The sequence below is a fragment of the Suricata suricatta genome, chromosome 8 (assembly GCF_006229205.1).
Source record: "Suricata suricatta isolate VVHF042 chromosome 8, meerkat_22Aug2017_6uvM2_HiC, whole genome shotgun sequence".
NCBI classification, from domain to species: domain Eukaryota; kingdom Metazoa; phylum Chordata; class Mammalia; order Carnivora; family Herpestidae; genus Suricata; species Suricata suricatta.
This window is the reverse complement of record NC_043707.1, coordinates 87,375,525-87,398,904: the sequence shown is the minus strand read 5'-3', so window position 1 is coordinate 87,398,904 and position 23,380 is coordinate 87,375,525. Positions and strand designations below refer to the sequence as shown.

Sequence of the window (23,380 nt, the reverse complement as noted above, 5' to 3'; positions counted from 1 at the left end):
TCAACCATCCCGGGACAGGCAGTGATTAAAGGGTTCTGAGCCAGGCAGCACCCAGACAGACCCCAGCTCACAGGGTAGATTTGACAAGGCTGCACTAAATAGGAAAACAAGAGTTGTGGGGTTCCACGTCTGCCCTTAGCTAGCTCCGTGACCCAGGGCAAGTAATAGCAATTCTATAAAAAGAGCCTCAGTTTCCCTACCTATAAAGTGGAAATTAATGTTTGACCAGTGCTGCTCTAACAGAAATACCATAGACCAGGTAGCTTAAACAACAAACATTTATTTCTCACAGTTAGAGAGATTGGAAGTCCAAAATCAAGGTTGCTAGAAGATTCCGTGAGGTTCAAAAATGGCCGCCTCATTGTGTCCTCACATGGTTGCAGGAGCAAGACAGCTAATCCTGTTCCTGAGAGCACTGTCCCCTAATCACTTCCCAAAGGCCTCACCTCATAATACCCTTATTTTGGGAGTTAGGATTTCAACACCTGGATTTTGGAGGGGACCTAAACATTCAGTCCATAGCAACCAGACTCCTCTCAAAGCTTTTTGAAAAGACATGCTCAAGGTTAGATTTTAGTACAGTAGAAATTCCCTAAGCATTGAGCCTTCTGTACACTGGACAGTGCCTGTCATTGGCAGGTAAAGCTGCATTATTCAATGTCCTAATGAGTTTAATAGTACACCTCTGAAAATTTTTTCTGTGAGAGAAAATTTAAATACGTCCAGAGAGGAGGGCAGAGAAGTGAGCAAAAAAGTGACAGCATCTAACATTTACGGAATTGTACATGGCAGCTCTTCTAAGTACACTATGTAATAATTTCAGTTGAGCCTCAAAACATCCTTGTAAGGTAGACAGGTACTACAGCCCCCATTTTACAGATGAGGAATCTGAAGTTCAGAGCATGTTATGGTTGGAATGTATGTGTCCCCTCAAAATCTGCATTGAAATCCTAAACCCAATGCCACCACATGTGGAGGCAGGGCCTTTGGGAGGTGATTAGGTCACAAAGGTGGAGGCTTCATGAATGGATTCAGTGCCCTTCTAAAAGAGACCCTGGGGAGCTCCCCGTCTTCTGTTCTGAGAACTCAGTGAGAAGACAGCTGTCTACGAGCCAGAAAGCAGGTGCCCATCAGACACTGAACCTGCCAGCGTCTTAATCTCGGCCTTCCCAGCCTTCAGAACTGTGAGGAATACAGTTGCCATTTATAAGCCACCTTGTCCATGGAATTGTCATAGCAAGCTGAAGAGTCAGAGAGGTGGTCACTCAGAGTCACAGGACTAGTGAGTAGTAGCGCTGGGCTTTAGTCTGGAGGTTGACCTCACGACCTGATCTTTATCTTTGATGACGCTGCACTTACTTTAACTGTGAAACCATTCTGACTTTCCCATCCCCTTTTACCCAGGCCAAGGGAGCCAGGCACACCTTCCTCTGCCCTTCCACACTTCTCTACTCACAATGCTTTGGGACACTCCTATCCCATCGCTGTCATTTGCTTATTCATTTTGTGTCTGTCTCCCCCATTGGCTTGTGGTCCTGCCTTTGGCAGGAATAGCATATAGCAAGTGCCTCATAAACTGCGGGTGTGTAATAAATGTTTTTTCAATGGGTGAAAGAATGAAATTATCTAGAATTCAAAAGACAAGCAGGAATTCCTGGGGTAGTTTGAGGGAAACTTTTTCAAAAGTAGAGGCAGCACCTTATTCATCCTTATGTCCCCAGAGACTAGCACTTAATTAGGTGCTTAATAAATATGTAATAAACTCTAGGCAGAGGAAAGAATTGGGAACAAATTCAGAGAGATGTAAGGCTACACAGTGAGTAAGGCTGACCCAGCCAGTGTGAGTGAATCAACTACAGAGGGCCTGTGGGAACACACTAGTGCTTCTCAAACTATCTGTGGTGAGAGATCAGCTTTTTGGTTTTATTCCCAACTCATCATGGACCAACACTTTGATAAAATGCACTAAAACTGAACTCTTAGAAAAATGAAATATAAAATGTAGGTCCCATTTTTTTTTTATCAGATTCAAGAGACATAAAATGACTGGCAAATTGCTATGCAAATGTCTAAATGTATAGTATGCACATGTGTACTTCCCTAGCTGGACAACAAAGAGCTCTGTCTGCAGAATCGGTCCTGCATGGCACCGACTGGGGGCAGGGCAGGAGGAAAGGTGAGCCCCAGCTCTCAAGGCCTGGGGGAGAACAATGTTCACTGAGGGCTTTCCGCTCCACACACAGAAATTCATTTCAATTCCACAAACCGATATGTAGGTAGGTGCTATTATCACTCCCATTTTTGAGATGGGAGATGGAGACACAAAGCAAATAAAGAACTCTTCCGAGATTCCAGAGCTTATAAGAAGCATAGCCAGGCCTTAAATCTAGACAGTATGAGCCCTTAGCTACTAGACTGTGATGCCTTTGGGGGGTGGTAGATAGGAAATGACAGACTCAGATGGAGGTTTTAGAAAAATCACCCTGGTGGTAGTGTGAAGGGTCAAGGTTAGTTCGGAAGCCATGGCAACCATCCAGGTGAGAGGCAGCGGGGGTAAAGGGCAGGCATGTGGGCTGGTCAGGAAGCAGATGCAGCAGGCATTGGTAGGTGCCCTGAGTATCTGAACTGGAGGTAGGTGAGGAGGAGAGAGGGGTTCCAGATGATTTGGTTCAGAGCCTGGCATTCTGGGTGGATGGAGAAGTCTTGAATTGAATTAGAAATGGCAGGACAAGGGGTACCTGGGTGACCCAGTTGGTTAAGCTTCTGATTCCTGATTTCAGCTCAGGTCATGATCTCACGGTTCATGGGATGGAGCCTTAAATTGGGCTCTGCACTGACAGCATGGAGCCTGCTTGGGATTCTCTCTCTCCCTCCCTCTCTCTCTCTCTCTCTCTGCCTTTCCCCTGCTTCCTCTCCCTCTCTCTCTCAAAATAAGTAAATTTTTAAAAAGGAAGAAGGAAGGTATGAAAGGGCAGGAAGAAAAGCAGGCTTTTGAGCAGGAGATGATAATATTGGTTTTCAACAATGTTTACCTGAACTTCAAGAACCTAATAAGATAGACAAGTTGCAGTTACATCTTGGGAAAATTCTAGAGATGGCAATTTTAGAATAGTTTATTGAATTCAGGTAGCTACTACTTTTACTCCAATTCTGCTAAACCATTTTCTTCTATTCTCTTTTCCCCCTTTGTCCTGGTTACACTTAAAATAGTTTAAAAAGCAGAAATTCCCCAATGCTAAACTTATCTCCCTTTGAAAATCACGCACAGTATATAAAAGGATTCTGGTCACCAATCCAATTCATGGGGGGAAGTTGGGGGATTCACATCACAAAGCAATTCTCCAACACCAGCTAAGTGTGTGAGAATTGAGTTAAGGTGTGGAACAGTCTTCCTGAGATTCCACATGTTAAGGGTTCGGTCCCACAAGACTGCCCCCCCCACCAGCCCACCATCTGTCTCAAGCGCAGGTTGTCACCTGTGCTTCTGAACACAGATCCAGGATTTCCATAACCCCCACCCTGTGTTTGGTTAATGTGTGAGGATGGCTCGCAGAACTCAACTCCTTTTACATACTAGATTCTTGGTTTATTATCAAAGGTTACAACTCAGAAACAGCCAGATGGAAGAGACACATGGGGCAAGGTGTGAGGAGAGGGCACTCGGCTTCCCAGGCGTGGTCGTGTCCCTGCATCTCCAGGTGTTCACCCACCGGAAGCTATCCTCACCTCCTCCACTTGGGTTTTTATGGAGGCTTTGCTCGGTAGACACAACGGATCAAATCACTGTCCGCTGGTGACTCATTCAAACTCCATTTCTTCTCCTCCTCGGGGAGGGTAGGTTCCAACTTTCTAATCATGTGTTAGTTCCTCTAGTAACCAGCCCCCAGCCTATGGGCAAGTCCAAAAGTCACCTCATTGACACAACAAAAGAACACTTTTCACTTACTCTCATCACCTAAAAAATCCCAAGAATTTTAGGAGCTGAGTGCCAGGAAGGATGAACCATATACGTATTTCTTATTATAAATCACAGTATTGCTCATAGCTGTATACCCAGAGTAGGCAATTAATAAACACCTGTTGAATGAAAACAGATCATCTTTGTACTTCCTAAAAACTGAAAAAATGATGAAGGGACAGGACCTTTGTCCTCAATGAGCTAAACCATTCTTGGCAAGGAAACATCTGAGTACCAGACAGACATGTCACAAGGCACTGTCTCTTCCTCTCTGTTCCTTTCCTTTCCAGGAGGGCACCCCCTCCAGCCAACAAACCTGGTGGCCACCTCTCCCTGTTACACTTTTCACATGGTACCACTAGGGACTGTGAGACAGGGAACATGTGCCATGAAGAGCGCTGACTTCAGAGTCAGACAGACCTGGCTTCAAACCAAGATGCCACCACCACTGGCTAGTGAGCTCTTAAGCTGTATTCAACCTCTCAGAACTTGCCTCCTGGCCTGTAAATGGAGCCAGCATTACTCACCACACAGGGCTACCGCACAGTGAGAGTAAGTGTATGCAAAGCTCCTAGCACATCAACATCATCATCATCAAATTACCTGCTGGAACGCTATCTCTCCCAACCAGCTCCAAATACATTTAATGTGTGAACAATTTCAACTGAAATTAAAGATAGCTTTATTTGGAGCACTATGATCCTAATACTAACTACAATAACAATCCTTAATACTTGAGCCTTACTATTAACACGCTGAATGTTTATATATACATATATATCAGTAGCTCCTTTATTCCTAAGCTAAAGATAGTATTTTATCAATTCTAAGAAGCATATTCTGTTTACATCCCTTATATTGGGATAACTCTTTGAGTAGGCATAATTGTCCCCCCCAAAGATGTCTATGTCCTAATCCTTGAAACCTGTGAATATATTATACCATATGGCAAAAGGGACTTCACAGCTATAAATTAAGGTAGGTTACAGACCCTAATAGGGGTGGGGGTGGGGAAGAAATAGTCTGGATTATCCAGGTGGGCCCAATTAAATCAAATGAATCCTTAAAAGCAGAGAACTTCCTCTGGCTGGAGGCAAAGATGGAACAGAAGGAGACCTCAAAGAGATTTCAGGCATGAGAAGGACTTGTCATGCTACTGCTGGCCCTAAGATGTAGGCTCCAAGTGCAAGGACCAGAGAGAGGTCTCTATGAGCGGAGGGTGCCCCCCAGCTGGCAGCCAGCATGAAGTCTGACAACTGCAAGGAACTGGATTCTGCCAACAACCTCAATGACCCTGCAAACAGGTGCCAGAGTCTCCCAATAAGATGTAGGACTTGTAAAACCCAGAGCAACCAGCCAAACCCTTGCCAACTTCTGACCTACAGAACTGTGAGACAATACACGTGTGTTGTTTTAAGCTGTTAAATTTGTGGTCATCTATTACGGCAGCCACAGAAAAGTAATACGGTCTTAAGGTTGATGATGGTTGATGTGGGTTAGAGTGGAATCAGCAGAAATTTTTTTTTATTGGCACACAGAATAGCATGTTTCATAACTGATGGCATCTTGAATTTGTTGAAATATGGAGTTATTACCTCTATTTTGCAAACAGAGGCTCTGAGAGGGCAGGTGACTTGCCCAGGTGATGCAGACTGCACGCTCGAGCTCTCAACCATGACGCACACTGTCAGGGAGCATATAAGGGCTAAAGAATCCTGCTGAAAGACCAGGCCAGGAATGGCTACCATGCCACTGCCCTGCCCACGCCAGGCCCAGGTTGGACACGGGACCCTATCACGGTTGACTGCAGAGACCCAGCCAGGTCCAGAAGGCACATACCACAGCAGCATTCATTCACGTACTGTTGATGGAACACCTCCAGGTGCTAGGGAACCTTCTAGGTCCTGGAGACAGAACAGCAAACCAGGAGCCTGTCCTATGGAGCTGACACTACAGTGGGGGAGGCCAGCACTACAGCAACAGAAAGCAGCACTGGAAGGAAAAATAAAAAGCAGCCAAAGAACTGAGAAGCCACCTTCACAAAAATGATAATTGACATATGCAGGTGGTAAAACGAGGGCCCTGGGCCCTGGAAAAGCAGGTCCTCCTTTCTGGAGCCTCCAGGGGCCTCTACTAAATGTGCGAACTCTGGGGAGGAGAGTTTATTGCTGATGTGGGTTTGTTTGGCTTCTCTCTCTCTCTCTCTCTCTCTCTCTCTCTCTCTCTCTCACATAGATACATATAGGACTGCCTTGTATGAATTTCTAAAAGCAAACCAAAAAACCCACAGTCATCTTTTTGCTAAACCACAATCTTTCTTTCTTTTGGTGGATTTCACTTTTAAAAAGATGACAATTACTTTTCCGTTAACATATCCTCATCCCCAGAGCTGACCGAAAGAGCCCCTCAAGAAGAGGGATGGTCCTGTGCAATTCCAACCCCATGCCTCTCATCAAATCCTAAACTCTGGCCAGTCTCCTTACACTGTCTTTCCTCTTCTCTTTTGCTTTGGACGTGGAGTTCATGGCTAAAGTCAAAGGAAGAACAGGAGCCCAATTCAGGGGGGAAACGAAAAACAAATGTGACACATAGGGCCTCTCAGAAGAAACACATAAATAGAAAATTCTACACTTCTTAAAAGACCTTGCAGGAAATGCCATTGGAATTTATGTATTCTCAATCTCTTCTGTTTTTGTTTGAGAGAAATTCTAGACTAGAAGATCATCTTTATAATGGTTTTGGAGAAGCCCCAGTTTAATAATACCATTAGCCGAAAACTATTTATAAATCAGACATTAGCAACTGGCATAAAACACCCTACTTTCCACTTCTCTCAATTTTGCACTGACAATTTGGCAGCCCCCTCTACCCTTAGGCCCAAAAGAGCCATCAGCGCATTGCCGGTGAGAAGGCAAAGTAAGCCAACCCTTCCGGAGGGGGATTACAGGGCCCTTTGATTCAGCAGACCCGCCTCTAGGAGCCAGTCCTCTGGGTGCACCTGCACAGGGGCAAAATGACCCATCACACCTTTATTTGTTGCAGCACTGCTTGTAATAGCAGAAGATTGAAAGTCATGCAGAAGTCCGGTAACAGGGGATTGGATGAATAAATTGTGTATGTCCACACAGTGGCAAAATAATATGCTGATAGACAGAGAGCTCCAGGACATACTGCTAATTTATTTATTTATATATTTTTAATGATTTTATTTTTAAGTAATATCTACATCCAACGTGGAGCTCAAACCTCCAACCTCAGATCGAGAGTTGCATGGTCTACGACTGAGACAGCCAGGTGCCCCTAATTCAAATATATATATATATATATATATATATATATATATATATATATATTCTTATTTGCTGTATTTACAAGTTACAACCTATGGAGTGAGGGAAAAACTTGGATGGGGAAGGGGTGCAGCAAGGTTTCTCAGTGTTCACCTTTATAGGTGGTTGTAAGGGTTTGCAGGACCATATAAATACATGACCTATTTTTTAAAAAATGAAGAGGCTGTATAAGCCATTTTCCACAGAAGTGTGAGGAAGAGACAAGACCACATGGAAGACACAAAGCTAAGAAGGAACGCAGCGCAGAAGGTATCTGGGAAATCTTCACTGAGGCAGGGGAGTTCTCACTGGACATCAGCAAACTAGAGAAACCCTGGACCAGAGTCCAGGTGAGCACAGCGAGCCAAGCCTCGAGAGGGTGATCTCTGCCCTGTTTTGCATCACCTGCTGGGCGTGGGTGTGCCTGAGGCCCCTGCTACTTATTACAGACAGAAGAAAGCCAGAGAACTGCAGGTGAATGGGAGGTAAAGACTGAAACACTACGATCACCTCGCAGGCAACATGCCAGGGGCATGTATTTGCTTTCTCAATTTGGACGGTAATGGTTGAAGCATGCCGCTCATAGATTTATGTTTTAAAAGTGGGGGGTGCAAGCATGTATAGGGATATTCCACTTAGTTCACGAGAGATACTCGTGAAAAGCTGAGCGTCCTGGAATTTTGTGAAACCAAACCATAACTATAAAAACAATAGGTGAGGCTGCTATCTTCGGAAATTCGGTAGAGGAGCACCTGGGAGGCTCAGTCCGCTAAGCGGCTGCCTCCAGCTCACAATTCATGAGTTCAAGCCCCACTTCGGGCTCTATGCTGACAGTCCAGAGCCTGGAGCCTGCTTCAGATTCTGTCTCCCTCTCTCTGCCCCTCCCCTGCTTGCACTTTCTCAAAAACTAAACAAACATTAAAAAAAAAATTTAAAGAAATTCTGTAGGGAGTCCTGCTATTTCTGTTTTGGGAATCTGTCTGCACTTAACCAAGATCAAATGTGAAAGGCATTTACGGTTATGTACCTGTGGGCTTTTCTTCCTCCCACAAACTAGGCAGTCCTTCATAAAGGTGCAGAAGACCAAAGTCCTAAGTCCAAACCAGCACCCCTATCCTCAGAACCACTGTCTTAGCAGTCTGATCCATTCAACATGACCTGTGCTACCTGCAGTGCGACTGCCTCTCGGGAGAGCAGCCAGGAAGAGGAAGTTAATTCTGAGAGTAGGCTCTGCTTTCTAAAGGATCAACTTAAAAGAGAAAGTATGCAAGATGTGCCAGCTGGCACCGAGGGGGCCACAGACAAACTCCCTTAGGTTTTGGTAGCTTTAGCAATAAGGCTCTCCCTCTTCTTACCATAAACTAGAAAAATCATTTTACAGGAGAAGCAGTTGCTCCCAGGTAAGTTCTAAAGGCTCTTGCAGCCACTGTCCTTTGCCTCCTGCCCCCCAGGAGAGGGCCCAAGCTGGTCAATAAATAACACGAATCCCTTCACACATCCCCAGGAGTCACCACTGTCTTCCCTTCATCAGGCAGACCATGAAAGGGGTGCAGGGACCCCAGCAATACTGAGCACACTATCAGAGTTTGACTAATAGTCAACAATTTCCACAACACCCCAAGTACTGATCTTGACCTGCCCCTTAGAAATGATGAATGGAAGACTATGAAGCCCATCACGGGGAACACGCACTTCCTAGCAGATACAATCAATGTTACTTAATTGATTAAAAAAGAACACTGGCTCATGTACTTCACTGACACACAATACAGAGAACGTGGTTTTATTCCTTCATTCCGCTGGCATTCATTAAACATCTACCATGTGCCAGACTCTACCAGCTTGTGGCATTTAGAGTTTATTGTGGCCAAAGAGGCCTGTGAGAGGCAGAACCGCTGCAGCCACATTTTGCCTTTGCCGGAATGAAAAAAAAAAGCAACCCCTCCAAGTGGACCTAGGCTTGCAGACTTGATGGCATCAGGAAGTGCCCCCTTCTGGCAGAGACAGCTCTAGCCTAGGACACATGGTTTTTGGAGCAGATCTGAGACCCACTTGTTTCCCTGGCCAGACACTCTTGTGCAGTGAACAACATGTACAAGAGTTCACGGCAGCCCTGTCAAGAAGTCACAATTCAATCCTTCTGCTACTTGGTCAGGCATCCAATTCTCCCCTGACAACTTGTCTGAGCAGCCAATCATGACCTATACGCCCAGGTGAAGCCCCAGGGTGTAATACGCAGGCCATGCTCTAATAATTTAAAAGGTTTCAATAGTCTGGGTACAGGACAGGCATCAAGTCTGCTGGTTTCAACATTTTTCCAATTTGCCCGAGGCTCAGGTTGAATAAACCTGGTGTGGTTTTATATCAACAAAGTCTTTAGTAAGCCTCAATAAAGTCCAAGCAGCTTTTGGATTTTGATTCCTCTTTCTATCCTTAGATATTTAGCCCACATTGAGATCTAAATTGTGTTGCTCTTCCGCAAGAATTTCTTCCATGAAAAGCAGACATATTTGAGGTCCCCACAAGCTTGGAGTCTTAGCCAAAGGGTCCCAGTGAGGGTTAGGATTTAATGTTCAGTGCTCAGGGACATCCTGGCCCGTAGCATCTGCCACTAAATAAAAGCGTGACTATCCTATACTGGTAAAGATTCCACCCCCAATGGGCTCGTGTGGTTTGTACACCACCATTCAGGATGAACTCTCTATACAGGAAACCAAGTGCAGAGTTGACAACTGATTCACAGCCCACTCCAGTGGGCATGTATGATGATGTCACCCAAGTTAACCAGAACTTACACTAGTCTCCTTGATCAACCAGAAAGGAAGCCTATGTCACTCATGTGACACTGACTGCAAGTGGAATGGTGGTCTGTTCTGTAAAAAAGCCAAGTCACTGCTTATAACCAATGAATGTGAAAAACTGCAGAAGATTCTTAGCCACTGATTCACTACGCAGACCTACATACAACAAATTCTTCTTTTAGCTACTAATTCTCCAGCAGAATTCAAAGTATCTGAAGTCTTAACAGTCTGCACCAGCCTGGGTTTTATTATACAGCAATCTTCTGAAATGCAGACCCATTAAAAGAAGACAGAAACCCTCCTTGTCAGAGGAGGACAAGCAGACACTCACACTAAACACTTTTACGATACCCAATAAAGCCTGATGTGATAAACCAAACATTTAAGGGACATTAGAAGTGATTTTTAAGAGACTTGGCAATAAATGGAAAAATCCAGCTAGAAGGAACCTCCGGTCAAATCACTCCACTCTGCCCTGGGTCCAAGTCACCTGTTCACTACTCTTCCTAAGAGAACAGTGGGGAGGCCGGGCCTTGTTGGTAGGAGGGGGTTCTAGAATTGGACTCAGCAGGCCAGTTCCTTCATCTGTACTCTCAAGGCGTCTTTGGGAGTCCATGCACAGGAGGGGCTGACCTCATAGATCACTTCAGGCCTGCTGGGTCTCTGAGGCAATTTTTGTAAGCTTTGCCTTCTCTGACTGAAAGGGGGCTAACCCCCATGGAAAGGCACTGATAATTCTCCTCAGGTGGGTCATCTCATCCATTAAAGGAGCCCTCTTCCCATCTTTCTCTTGAATTGATATATAGCTTCTAAATGGACCTCCCATTCCCCTCCCCTCACTGTCCTTCAGCGCCTCTCACTGTACATACTCATAGAACAGCTCAATAAATGGAAGCACACGATTGTGCTCTAAGTACTTTTTATCTGTCAAACTTTCTGTTAAACTAAGTGTATTCATGTCTTCCTTGTGACTGCTGTGGAGGCACCGACAGCTGAAGGAGGTGTAGGCATGCAACTTGTCAATGCAGGTCCTAGATCTGAGAAGCGACCATTTCCATAAAGTCAAGGTTGGTAGACTCGGTCTGTTTGCAGTCCTTAATTTCAAACACCTCTTAAAAAGATAAACCTACAAACTTCTGAAACGGCCTTTTACTGTTTTGACATTTAAGAATCTTCAACTGCTATGAAAGCTGGTGGTTTTTGGTGGCCTGCTATTTGTAGCTAAAAAACCAGAGTTTTAATGAGTAACTGTTTACTACACAAGTACACTTTATTACATATATACTCATTGGGAAAACTGGGAAGTAGGAAAGTACCAGATCCCACCATCCATTGGTCTGTATTTTCTTCTAGACTTTCCTTCATCTGCATAAATCCTTTTTTTTTTGACTATCTGTAATTGTTAATAATGCACACTTCCCTTCCCCTACTTAACGTAACATAACATAGACTTCATGGATTAGTGTGTGTGTGTGTTTTAAGTATCTAATAAGAAAGGAAAATGGGATTGAGATCTAGAAGAATTTGTTGAACAAATTAATGTAGCAATCCATCTCACATTTAAAAGATGCAATGACAATTGCCTAATCATATTCTCTTACTTTGTAAGTGCTGTTTGGCAGGACTATATAATTACAGAGCCTTTTTTTTTTTTTTGGTTTTTTTTAATGTTTATTTTTAGAGAGAGACAGACAGAATGTGAGCAGAGGAGGGGCAGAGAGACAGGGAGACACAGAATCTGAAGCAGGCTTCAGGCTCTGAGCTGTCAACACAGAGCCCCATGTGGGGCTCAAACTCATGAACTGCAAGATCATGACCTGAGGCAAAGTCAGATGCTCAATTGACTGAGTCATTCAGGCACTCCTAACTATAATGAGCTTTTTCAAGTTTGGGGGAAACATTATAATTTCATATAGTTGTTTCCCTTTTTGCAAAAATAATACATGCTCATTATATAACACTTAGAAAGAGAAAATCTCAGGAAGTAATAACATTAGTATTTGCTGAACACAGACTCTGTGCTAGACACTGTTCTAAATACTTTAGACAGATGAACTCATTTATTCCTCCTAACACCTCATGGAAGCGGAGATATGAAGCAACCTGCCCGCACTCTACACACCTAGAAGCAAGAGTCAGGAATCCATCTCTATGCTATGATGTTGCAGGAGTGAAAAGAATCAATAATTTATTCAATCAAGTCCTTCACTTTTCAGAGTATAATGTCATAGACAAGAAACGATTCATGATAACACTGTACCCTTTAAAATTATCTTAAAATATTATAAAACACCATCTCTGCCTCCCTGTGGGACAATCAGTAAAATGAGAAGTCCTCTGTTACACGAGCTAGGATTCCAATCAGTCTAATCTCAGGCACTTGATATATATACATTAAGAAACAACAAGTGCTTAAAAGGATTTGGTTTAAACATGGAAGGATTTTTTAAATTTTTCAAATGATTCAATAATGTGATGAGTAGAGTCCTTGAATCAGCTGAATTCTCACAAAAGTTTACAATCAGTCACGATACTTTTGTAAAATGTTTACAAAATGCTCCCAATCAGTACTAAACACTTCTAATGGCTTATCTGTTGGCATTGAACATCAGTACATGAAAAGTAACTGGAAACCCTTTGGGTCACATTTTTTCATACTTTAATTAAAAATCATACTTGGTTAAAGATAAATATTTCTGTTCCTGATTTAATTTCCTATCCAGGGCTAATAAACACAATTTTTTAAAATATAAACTCTCTTTAAATTTAAAATATGATTAATGAAATGTTTCTGACTGCCTGGCTCTAAAAATATTAGATGACTATAACTTTAGCACTAAAAGCATATTAAAACTTTAATTAATTAAAACTTTAATGAATCATAATTATTCATACCACCGTGGTAGAAACATAACATACATATGTACACAGGTATTTTATACCTCTAGATACACAACTCTATAAAATCAGGTTATCTCCTTTGTAATTTAAAATAGCTCCAGGGGCGCCTGGGTGGCTAAGTCTGTTCAGCTTCTGCTTCTTGATTTCAGCTCAGGTGGCAATTCGGTTCATGAGAGGGAGCCCTTTGTCTGGCTCCACTGATAGTGCCAAGCCTGCTTGGGATTCTCTCTCCCTCTCTCTGCCTCTCCCCCACTCATGTGTTCTCTTTCTCTCTCTCTCTCTCTCTCAAAATAAATAAAGTTTAGAAACAAATAGCTCTATGTAACATTTTCAGAAGGCTCAAGCTGCCATCTTTTAATTTATCCAATAGCCTACTGCTAGAGTCAGCTAGAAAAGCATAATCTCGAACCATGTTGAAGAGTAACTGTGTTAGGTACAAAAAGTTTTGCAAAGATTGTTTCGTAAATTTTCTTGAAAATCACTGAGAGAGAGACCACTATCATCCCCATTTTACAAATCAGACTGAAAAGGTTAAAGAACTAATATTCCCATCCAGGTCTCTCTGACACCAGAAGTCATACCTCAAATCACTGTGAAACTGCTTCTCTTCCAAAATCAGACCCCAAAACATGTTGATTTCCACAACTCACCTCCCTAAATTAAGCTTGAGCTGACATACAAAACTTAAAAAAAACAAAAACAAAAAAAAAACCACCCAAAACAAATCCGACAATTTATCCAGCAATAAATTACTTAATTCTCAATTTGAAGTTTTAAGGTTTTTGTCTCCGAGAAGTTTTCAATATAAAAAATAAACAAAGTTAATCTGGTATTCGCTAACCATTTCCTCAAGGGTTTTCAAGTTGACAAACCACCATGTCCTTCAACAAGTGAGAGTACAAACCCAGCACCTCGAATCTGTTAGAGAGCTAATCTTCCAAATGAGACTGGAACTTGCTATCTTTATAATATTAATCTTTTCAGTCTCTTGTGAAACACAGAGTCACATTTTTATGTATTTCTACACAAATTTAAATGCTGTTGGGGTTCAATAACTAGTGAACTACCTCGGTTAAACACAGAAAAATATGACTACATTTCTTATGTGGTTTTACAAAAACACGGTCGTTAGAATGTTCAGCATTTTTTGGACTTAAACCAGAGTTTTATGGGGCTACTTAACTGTTAGGGAAGCAAAGGGACTAAACATTTGATCCCAAAGTCCTTTTATCACTGAAGAGTCTATAAAATGTTTGATTACTTTTAAAAACGACGTGTGTGAATCATTTGTTTATTGAAAAAAAATGGAGCTTGTTAATACATACAATTTGGCCTAAAAAAAAAAAAAAACCACCAAACAGCTCTTTAGTTGAATGTGATTGTTATAGCAATAGTAAAACCCAACCCCGTCATTCTTGCGTTGCCTGCCTTCCTGGTTCTCCTAGGTGAGGGCCGCCATCCTGGGATAATTTACAGCAGAGCCCAGAAGCACCAGCAATGGTTCAGTGTAGTGACTAGCACTTTAAAAACAATGCCGAACTCCGCTTTTAAAAGTAGCGAACACACAGACACAGACCCGAAATCTGACAACATCCAAAAGATTCATTATAGACAATCCATTCAGACGAAGCTACAACAGCTCCAGGAAACATAAACCGCGTCCGCAAAGACAGCAGGGGAGGAGAGGAAATAACCGATGGGAAGGAAGCTAATCATGTGAAGTTTGTCCAACTCCACAAGGCCTTAATAAATTCCCGGTTTGTTTCCACTTGGAGCAGCCATTAAGCGAGCCCCGACACGTGGGCGCAGGGGACCTGCCTTCTCTCCGGTTTTTGCCCACTTCCTTCTCTATAACCTTGTTTGTATACAACCACGCCCGGTCAAGGGTGACTACAAGATAACAGGCCTCATCAGTTTCTTCTCTTATATTTCCAGTTGTCCAAAGTTTCACTCCACGGCGGTGATTTAACAAGAATCATGAGTTCTGCGAAAGTTATGAATGGTTTAAGTTTACAAGACACAAACATAAGGCGAAGAACAAGTCCGACGACCTTAGTGACAGCGTTTTAAAATTAGTTTTAACTGATATGCCCCAGATGAAACTAAGGGGAAAAATAAGTCACCTCGATCCATGAAGTGTCCCGACAATGCTTTTAAAAAAAATTCACTCAAGACTCGTGAGCTCGACCTCCCCATACCACCTGCAAATACCGTCTCGAGCCACTCACTGCTGGGGGTCCCTCACGAGACACGTGAGCTGGATTCGCCTCCCTGACCCGCTATTTCCCCGCTAGACTCAGCCGCGAGCGGGTCCCGCGGCTGCTCGCCAGCCCGCTACTCCCAAGAAAGAGCGGAAGAAAGTAGGGAAGAGGGGCGTGGCGCCCCGGTCGCCCCCAGATGCCCGCCCGCCTCCAGAGCCTGGCACCGCCGCAAGGAAGGGCTGGGAACACCGGAGCCTCCGACCACAACCGGGCGCGGGGCTCACGGCAGCGGGCCGGCGAGGACGCGGGCGAGTGCGGGACCTTTCCTCCCGCTCCCGCCCCCATCCCGGGGGCCTCGGCCCCAGCCGTAGCCCCGTGGGGCCCCCGCTTTCCGCGGCTCTCGGCCGCCGCCCGTCGAGGGCGAGCGCGCAATCCGTCTCCGGGTCTGGGCGTCCCTCGCCCTCCCTCCCCCATCCCCTTCACCCGGGCCCAGGGCCCCGACCAGTCCCCGCCCTCCGGGACACTCTTCCCTCCTTCCTTCCTTCCTCCGTTCCCTCCCTCCATCTCGCTTCCCAGCACTGGGAACTCGGATGCGGCCCCCCGAACTGGCCGGCCGACGCCCCGCGCTGCGCCCCTGTGCCCGCAGGGACCAGACTCGCCATCTGCGCCCGCCGTTCGGTGCCTACTTGCCTGTCGGTGCGCTCCCCCCGCCGCCGCCGCCGCCGGGGACTCGGTCTCCAAGGGCTCCTGGAGACGGCTCAGACCTTTCCTCCTCCAGCTCCTCCGGGCGCCGGCTCCGCCTCGCTCGGGGTAGGCGGGGCGGACAGCCCGACGGGCGGGGCGGCGGCGGCCCCTGACTCCTTCCTCCGGCCCTGGCCCTCCCTCTGGCCCAGGCACCCTGGCTCTTCTCGACTTCAGCCCAAGAACCCGTGCGGTGTCCGGGCCGCCGAAGTGGAGAGGTCGGGAGCTGTGGAGGTTCACAAACGTTTGGCCGCCTTGGCCATCCCCATTTTCCCGTCCCCAGATTCATAGAGGCCCTGGAGTTCAAGGACTCTCGGGGCCTCCAGCTTCATACGACCCTCCGCCGGGCTGATCCGACTTCTCAAAAGTTTCCTTCGCGTGCAAACGCCTCACTAACCGCTATGCCAACCGTCCCCTGGGCCACGAATGTAAGCGCTGCCAACCCCCTACACAAAAGTTAGGCTCTGCTCCAGGAATTTCTTAAGAAAACAGTCACAGTAAAATTTAAAGGGCCCTGGGGCCATGAGGAGATTTTGTTTCCCAGGAAATGGAGATATAACTGCGGATTGTTGAATTTGAAGTGCATGCACCCATCACGAGCTTCTTCCTCCTGCTCTCCCCCATGAAATTTGGGCTTCCAAATACCCAATACCTGGCAGAGTTCTGAACAATGAATTAATTGGATTTGGTTGGTCTTTTCTGAATGGATTCAAGGTCTGGTAGTTTGAAGAGCCACTTCTGCAAACTATTCATAAAAACAGCCATTCAAGGCACATTCGTTGAGCACCTGTTGTGTGCCAAGCATTGCACTAAAGGTGATGGAGGGACACAAAGATGAATCAGACAAGGCGCTCACCCTCACAAAGTCCAGAAAGAGTAAAAAAGATGGCTATGCAGAAATCTTACCTGTCAGCAGACTTCCCGCATATCCCCAGGTATCTGCTTTCTTGTTTGACAGGATGGAGACAAAAGAGAAGATGAGGCCAAAGTAGGTCACTTGGAACCAGTGTGGGCAGAGTGCATGCTTGAAATGGAGTCTGGTGGCACTGGTGAGGGGTGTGTGTGTGTTGAGTTTCACAACTGAAAAGAAGTGAGGCCTGGGGAAGCTGGCAGCCAAGGAGCTCGGTGAGGACATCATCTTAGCTCTTTCTTCCTCCTGACCCCTACTCAGGTATCATTCCCAGTGAAACAATTTGACCAGGTTGCAGGAGGGAAACTGCAGGTGGAGGCAGTTTGTGATTGGATGCCTTGCCCCAGGAGAGCGGTCATAGCAACCTGCATCTCATTGTCAGAGGACCACCAGCAGCAGCTGCAGGATTTGATTTGCTCTGCCAGGGACAGCTGGGAGTGCCTGGGAACCAATGCTCGCCTTTCCCCACCACACCCTTTAACCAGTGACCTAGGAGAATAGAGGTGTAAATACTGTGGTTCCTTTGCCTCCAGTTAGGACAACCGCCTGAGGTGGGTCTCTACTGTCTACAGAGCTCCCTATGAGATAAGGCCAAGTTCCCTCCCCTCTTCTATGGGATTTTGCTTGATATCACATTCTTGCCCTTCTTACCCTTCTAGGTCCCACTCCCCTACCAGTGTTTACTGGCAACACATTCTCATCAGGATCAACTATGTGATTTGCAGGGCCCCATGTTAGATAAAGAAAAATGTTCATAAGTTATAAAGAATTTCAAGCTGGCAAGAGCAGAGTATTAGACCAAGTGTGGAATCCTGTGTTTCTGCACAGATGTGCGGGACTCTATAGATGACACATCGGTGAAGCTGGTCTGGATGCTAATAAGTCATTTTCACTTGAGGCCTCATTGCAAGGTCTGCTTCTGGGAAATCCCAAGCTAAGGTAACAACTGTTAAAGTAAAACATCAGCCCATCCAGTACAAGCATAATCATTTTATAGAATCCTCATAGTCAGCATCCCAAACCTTGGAAGGCTACCCCTGCTAGGAGGATGGCTTATATCAAGTTGTACGTAACAGGAGCTTTTTAGCCAGCAAAAGAGGGAAAACAGCTGAGACTGGTTTAGATTAATAAGATGATGGGGCAGAAAATCTGGGCTTTAGTCCCATTCTGAATGATACATAGAAAGTGTTTATTTGAGTGGTGTCTTCAGTTGAGTTACCTAGAAACACCATACCTAAAGTTTTATTGGCAAGTGGTTAAGTTACATCTCACGTGTAAGGAAGTAAGGTTGGCAGGATTGGGCAGAAGGAGAAGCTCCCTCTCAGTGTGGTTACAGCTGGGCCTGGATCCCAGCCCGTACAGGGGTGTGTGTCTCCTCCATATCCTGCATTCCCTGGAAGAGGAGAAGTCATAGGCTGAGCAGTTCCCTGAAGGCAATGCCCGCTGATGGACGCAGCTGTGAATGGTCAGGAACAGAAGTGTCAGCGCTGAACAGAGGACCAGGAGAAACTCCTCAGTATCACTCTCGACAGATGATCTCCGAGATCTCACTTGGACTTAACAGTCAGTCCTAACAGAAAAACTCAGCCCAACCCAGGAGAGCCTGACCTTTTCATCTGCCACATAGCACCTGGACAATTTTTAGTTGCACTTAACCTTCCTTATACCATAAGCCTATTTAATTTCCTCTTTTTTTCCCTTTAGACTTTTAAAAACTCTTTTTCCTTCCCTTTTTATGTTCTCACCCAACTATTTTCTACCCCTCCAATGGTACTTGAGACAAACAAATGAATAAATCAGTTGCCTAAGAATGGCAGTGTAGTAAAATAAAATATTATACATTATGAGATGAAGCTTTTTGGATTAAGTTCTGACTTTGCCATTAACAAACTGTGTGAATCTGGGGCACTTAACTTTACAAGGCATTTGCTTGTCTTTAAAATACAGGGATTGTAAGAGAGTGGTCTCTAACATTCCAATTCTATGGAAGTTAATTTTTTTAAAAAGAGATTTCTTCTGCTATATAACCCCTCATGATGCAAGCAAGAGAAATGATTTATACTGATTTTTAAAATCAGTTGCAATTCATATGTGAAGCACTATTCAATATTCAGTAACAGCACCCTAAAACATCAGTCAGAAAGAGATGGGTGAAGAAAGATGAAGAAAAAAAAAATGGGGCGAATTAATCAGTCTGTGGGTGATGAGGTCTCCACAGACTTTGGAGCAATTTTTCTAGAATATCAGATTTGCTCCCTAAGAATTTTATTTGTCCTGTTGCACATGGCCGCACTCTGCCTGAACCTGCCCTGAAAGTTATGGAGAGCTACCTCCTTTTGAATACGTTCCCTAGGTAAGTGTTTCCAAACTGGTTTTTCTGCTCAGAGGCTGCCATCTTCCCATGGTAAAAGGTAGGTTAGGAAGAAGCACCCACAATCTTGGAAATTCCCAAGTAACTTGTTGAAACATGCATCACCACAGGCGGGAGCTATGACCAAAACTGTGGGTACAAGATCAGTAGGCAGCTCAACACAGCTCCATCCTTAAGTGGGTGGAAGCCTTTGGAGGCCTGGGTGGGCGTGGCCCAAAGATGAGGCAGTAACTTATGTTAGTTGGTTACTAACTCAAAACGAGCTTTCTGGCTGTTCTAGAGCTAGGCCCTCTAGCTCGGAAGAGTGGAAGTCTTCAGACACTTGTTTAGAGGTCAAATATGTGGGCCCAAAAGTTAGCAAAATTCCCATCAGTGGAGAGTTTCAATCAGTAGTCAGCTAGGAAGTAGAGGCATAGAGGCTATAGGGAGACGCAACCCAAATGTCCAGAGAAAACATGGTACCGCCTTCTAAATTGCCCCCTGTAAAGATGTAGATATAAATATATTCACGTGAGAGGATACCCTGAATATATTTTTGAGCATAGAAAGCAGGTTATAGAAGAGCATGCATAGAATTTCTCACCTTACGCATAAAGAGGTACATATGCGCGCGCGCGCGCGCGCACACACACACACACACACACACACACACACACACACACACACACACAAATCCAAATCAGTGTATCTGCAGTGATGTTTGCCAAACTGTTAACAGCGATTGTCTGAGGGTGATGGAATTTCAGCCAACCTACATATTTTAATACTGCACAAATTTTCTTTCTTTCTTTTCACAGCGAATGCATAGCTTCTCTATGAATAATCTGAGTTATTTGCATATTGTAAATGTGTCTTTTTTCATATTATAAAAAGAAGAAAAATGGCATTGTATAGGCCAAGGGTTGAACAAATAAAGCGTTTTGGTAAATAAAGTGTTATTGGAACACAACCACACCCATTCATTTATCTATTGTCTTTGGCTGCTTTTGCTGCTTTTTCAAGACAAGTAGACTTGAAAACTTTTTCAGTATGGCAAATTGTAGTCTCGATTTTACTAATTCTTCAGATTTTAATGCATCTGAATTTCCTATTTTAAAAGACTGTATAATTTCAAGTATCTCCCAGTCACTAGTAGTGATTGTAGTCATGCAGCAAAGTGACAAGACCGATATTTGGGTAGTTAATGTCTGCGTATGCTCCTTCCTCCTTCTCCTTCTTCCCTTACTTTTTTCCTGCTCCCCCTTTTCTCTGCCTGCTCCTCCTCTCTTCCTCCTCTTCCTCCTGCTCTTCCAATTCCTTTTCATTTTCTCAATGAAATAAGGTTTCACCCTGATCTCCATTTTGCCCTCAAATGCTATTTCTCTGGAGAGAGGGCTAGGTTCTTCTCTCCTTCTGGCATAGGTCTCTCCAAGACAGAGGATGTCTTGGACAAAATAAATTATCTTGAGGGATGAGGAGTGAGGTCCCAAAGAATCAATGCAGACCTTATGGAAAAACAGCCAGCAGAGCTGTGGAGGGAAGGAGGGTGTCAGGCTCAAGGGGAAAGACTGGGAACTGAATGGGACAAGTCCCCTCTCTTCCCTCATTCCTGTCATACTATCCTACAGTTTTCTTTAAAGCTTTCCATCCCACACAATCCATCTGCCCTCCAGGTTCACAGAGGAGGTTTGGGACTTTTTTCTCCTTCACTGTCAGTGGTACCCAGCATCAATGCTCTCACTTACAGAAACTACAGGAACAAGAGTAACTAATGCCAGTCTGAGTAATGCCAGGCTCTTGCTCATTTCTAGAACTCAGCCAAAAGAGCTGGACATTGGCTGTGACGTGGAATGTACTTAGATGCTAAGTAATTAAATTGTTCAACAGAAATATTCTCTTTGTCAACCACTCACCCCAGACCTCCCCTGAAGAAAATAGAAGGCTCCTGTAGAGTCAGAAAAGGAAGCAGGCTGGTGGATGATGATTAGATTATTGGTCCATCTATAGCCTATGCCACTGGGTTTTGACTCAGACACAGTCAATTCTGTGGACCTGTGAGCTAAGTTGTAATGGGAATGGAAAGTATTTGCTCTGGCACTCTGATAACAGACCTGCTAATTTCATTTAGCTTTATGTTCTGGTGAGAATGGAAAATACCAAGCCTGCAACCTCAGTGACTCCAATTTACACTGCATGGTTCTCAGAATATCTAAAATGTTTTTTGGGATGTAGGGAAATCTCAGAAAATGCAATTAAAATTACTTTTCTTTTCTTTAGTGTTTCAGTATCACTCTAGAAATACTGAGAGAAAAATACCAACAATGCCAGGATCCTGGCATTATTATTAGTATTACTCCATTATCTCAGTATTTCTAAAAATAGAAATATGAACTATTTCTGTCTTCAGATTACCCTGAGAATTATGTACCACATTAAAATGTTGAATGTAATAAAGGTGTGTTAATTAGAGTGTTCTGAGCACACTCCTCTCGTGTTTTAAACCCTTCCTGTCTTATTGTTATTTTCCGTTTTCCTGGGTTATCAAGAAGCTTGGACATCTTTTCTTGTATTTATTAGTCATGTATGGTTCCAGTACCAATTTGGGTATGGATATACTTCCAGAGGCCTCTGATGGATTGTGCTAGATATTTTTGTATTCCTATAAATAGCCTTGAGCTTTGTTCTGGAACATAGTTAAGTTACTTGGAAACAGATTTATCCTTTTAGGTCTTGCTTTTAAGATTTATTCACCAAGACTGGAGCAGTTTTCACCCCAGACGTGATTTTTTCCCCTACTGAAGTAGGACCTGAATGTTTACACAATGCTCCAGAAATCTTGAGATTTTCCAGTCTGCCTTGAAGGAAGAGGCACCATTCCTCGCCCTGTGTGAGCATCAGGCCCTGTTACCTCTACTCCTGACAGATGACTCTTTCTCTGGCCTTGGGTGGTTTGCTTCATCCGCATGAGTTCCCCATTACTCATTATTCCCATCATATGCATCATCATACTCAGGGGATCTTCTGCTGTTCTTGGAGTTCTCTCTGTTCGGCCCTCTTTCCCCTGGTGCTCGGTCCTGTTAGTCCTAGTTGCCTTCACCTCCCTGAGCTCCTACCCACGCTGTCTCAGCTCAAGGGGCCCACCAGGCTCTTCCCGAATCCCCAGCTCTCTGCTGTGTCTGGAAACTCCCTCTAGGCAGTATGCTGGGAGACTTGGAGGGCTCCACTCATTTGTTTTTCCTCCCATGGATCACTCTTCTCTTGTCACCGGAAGTGCAGTGTTTTACAAACCGTTGTTTCATATGTTTTTGTCTGTTTTTAGGTTGTTCCAGGTTGAAAGATAAACCAGTTCTTTTATCCCCATCTTGACTATAATCAGTGGTCTCCCCTGTCACTCTAAACCATGCATTATTCTTCTTTCCACATATCTAATGCTATTTTGTATGTGTATTTTTTGTATGGTCTGTCTCCTTCGTCAGGCTGTAAGCTCCCTGTAAGGGAAGGTCTGTTTGGTTTACTGTTGTATCTTCAGCTCTTATAACATTGCCTGATGGAGAACAGTGCTCATGAAATATTGAAAGAATGAATGAAAGTGTACCCAGGGAAGATCTTAGGAAGCTTTGAATGCCAGGCAAGGAAATTAACCAAGTTTTTTTTGAGAGCTTAGGCTCTTATCCTGGGGCTAGAAGGACATAGGCCAAATTCTATTCATTTGCAGTTTGAGGACATTGTGGGGTGCAATGCTGGCGACTTCACTCAAGCTGCTCTGTCTGTAAATCTTCCAAAGTGCTTGGTAGATTAGGTCACATTTTTGGAATTGGTTTGGAATTCAGGAACCTGGCAGTAATAATGAATCTTGCCTTTAACCCTGCCTCTTAATCTGATTGGCCCTAAGCCCTTTACAAATATTAATTATGTTTCCCAGTGGAGTTGCCACGCTGACCTCTTTTCTTAGGCTGGTAACACTGGGAGTAGTGTTCAGCACTTCCACCCATAATAGCATGCTCACTCCTCCTCCCTGAAAGAGAAAGCTTATCTTTATCAACATCCTTAAAGTCCTGTGTATCCTAATGACGAATTTGACAGGTGAGTTATTTTCTTAAAAACTTCACTTGATAATTGCAACAGCCTCTCCATTGGTCTTTCAGACTTAAGTCTCCAAGATGGCCAACTGAGGGCAAGATAAAAAATA

At 44.3% G+C, this 23,380-nt stretch overlaps 1 protein-coding gene across 1 annotated transcript in view; it reads right to left on the bottom strand.

Annotated features, from left to right (window-relative positions):
• Positions 1–16,335, bottom strand: part of LOC115297661 — a 114,477-nt gene extending 98,142 nt beyond the window's left edge. Inside the window, exon 1 of the mRNA XM_029945816.1 lies at positions 15,881–16,335. Coding sequence (XP_029801676.1) covers positions 15,881–16,220 — 340 coding nt within the window. The 5' untranslated portion in view covers positions 16,221–16,335. The remainder of the gene's footprint in view (positions 1–15,880) is intronic.
• Between the last annotated feature and the right edge of the window lie 7,045 nt (positions 16,336–23,380).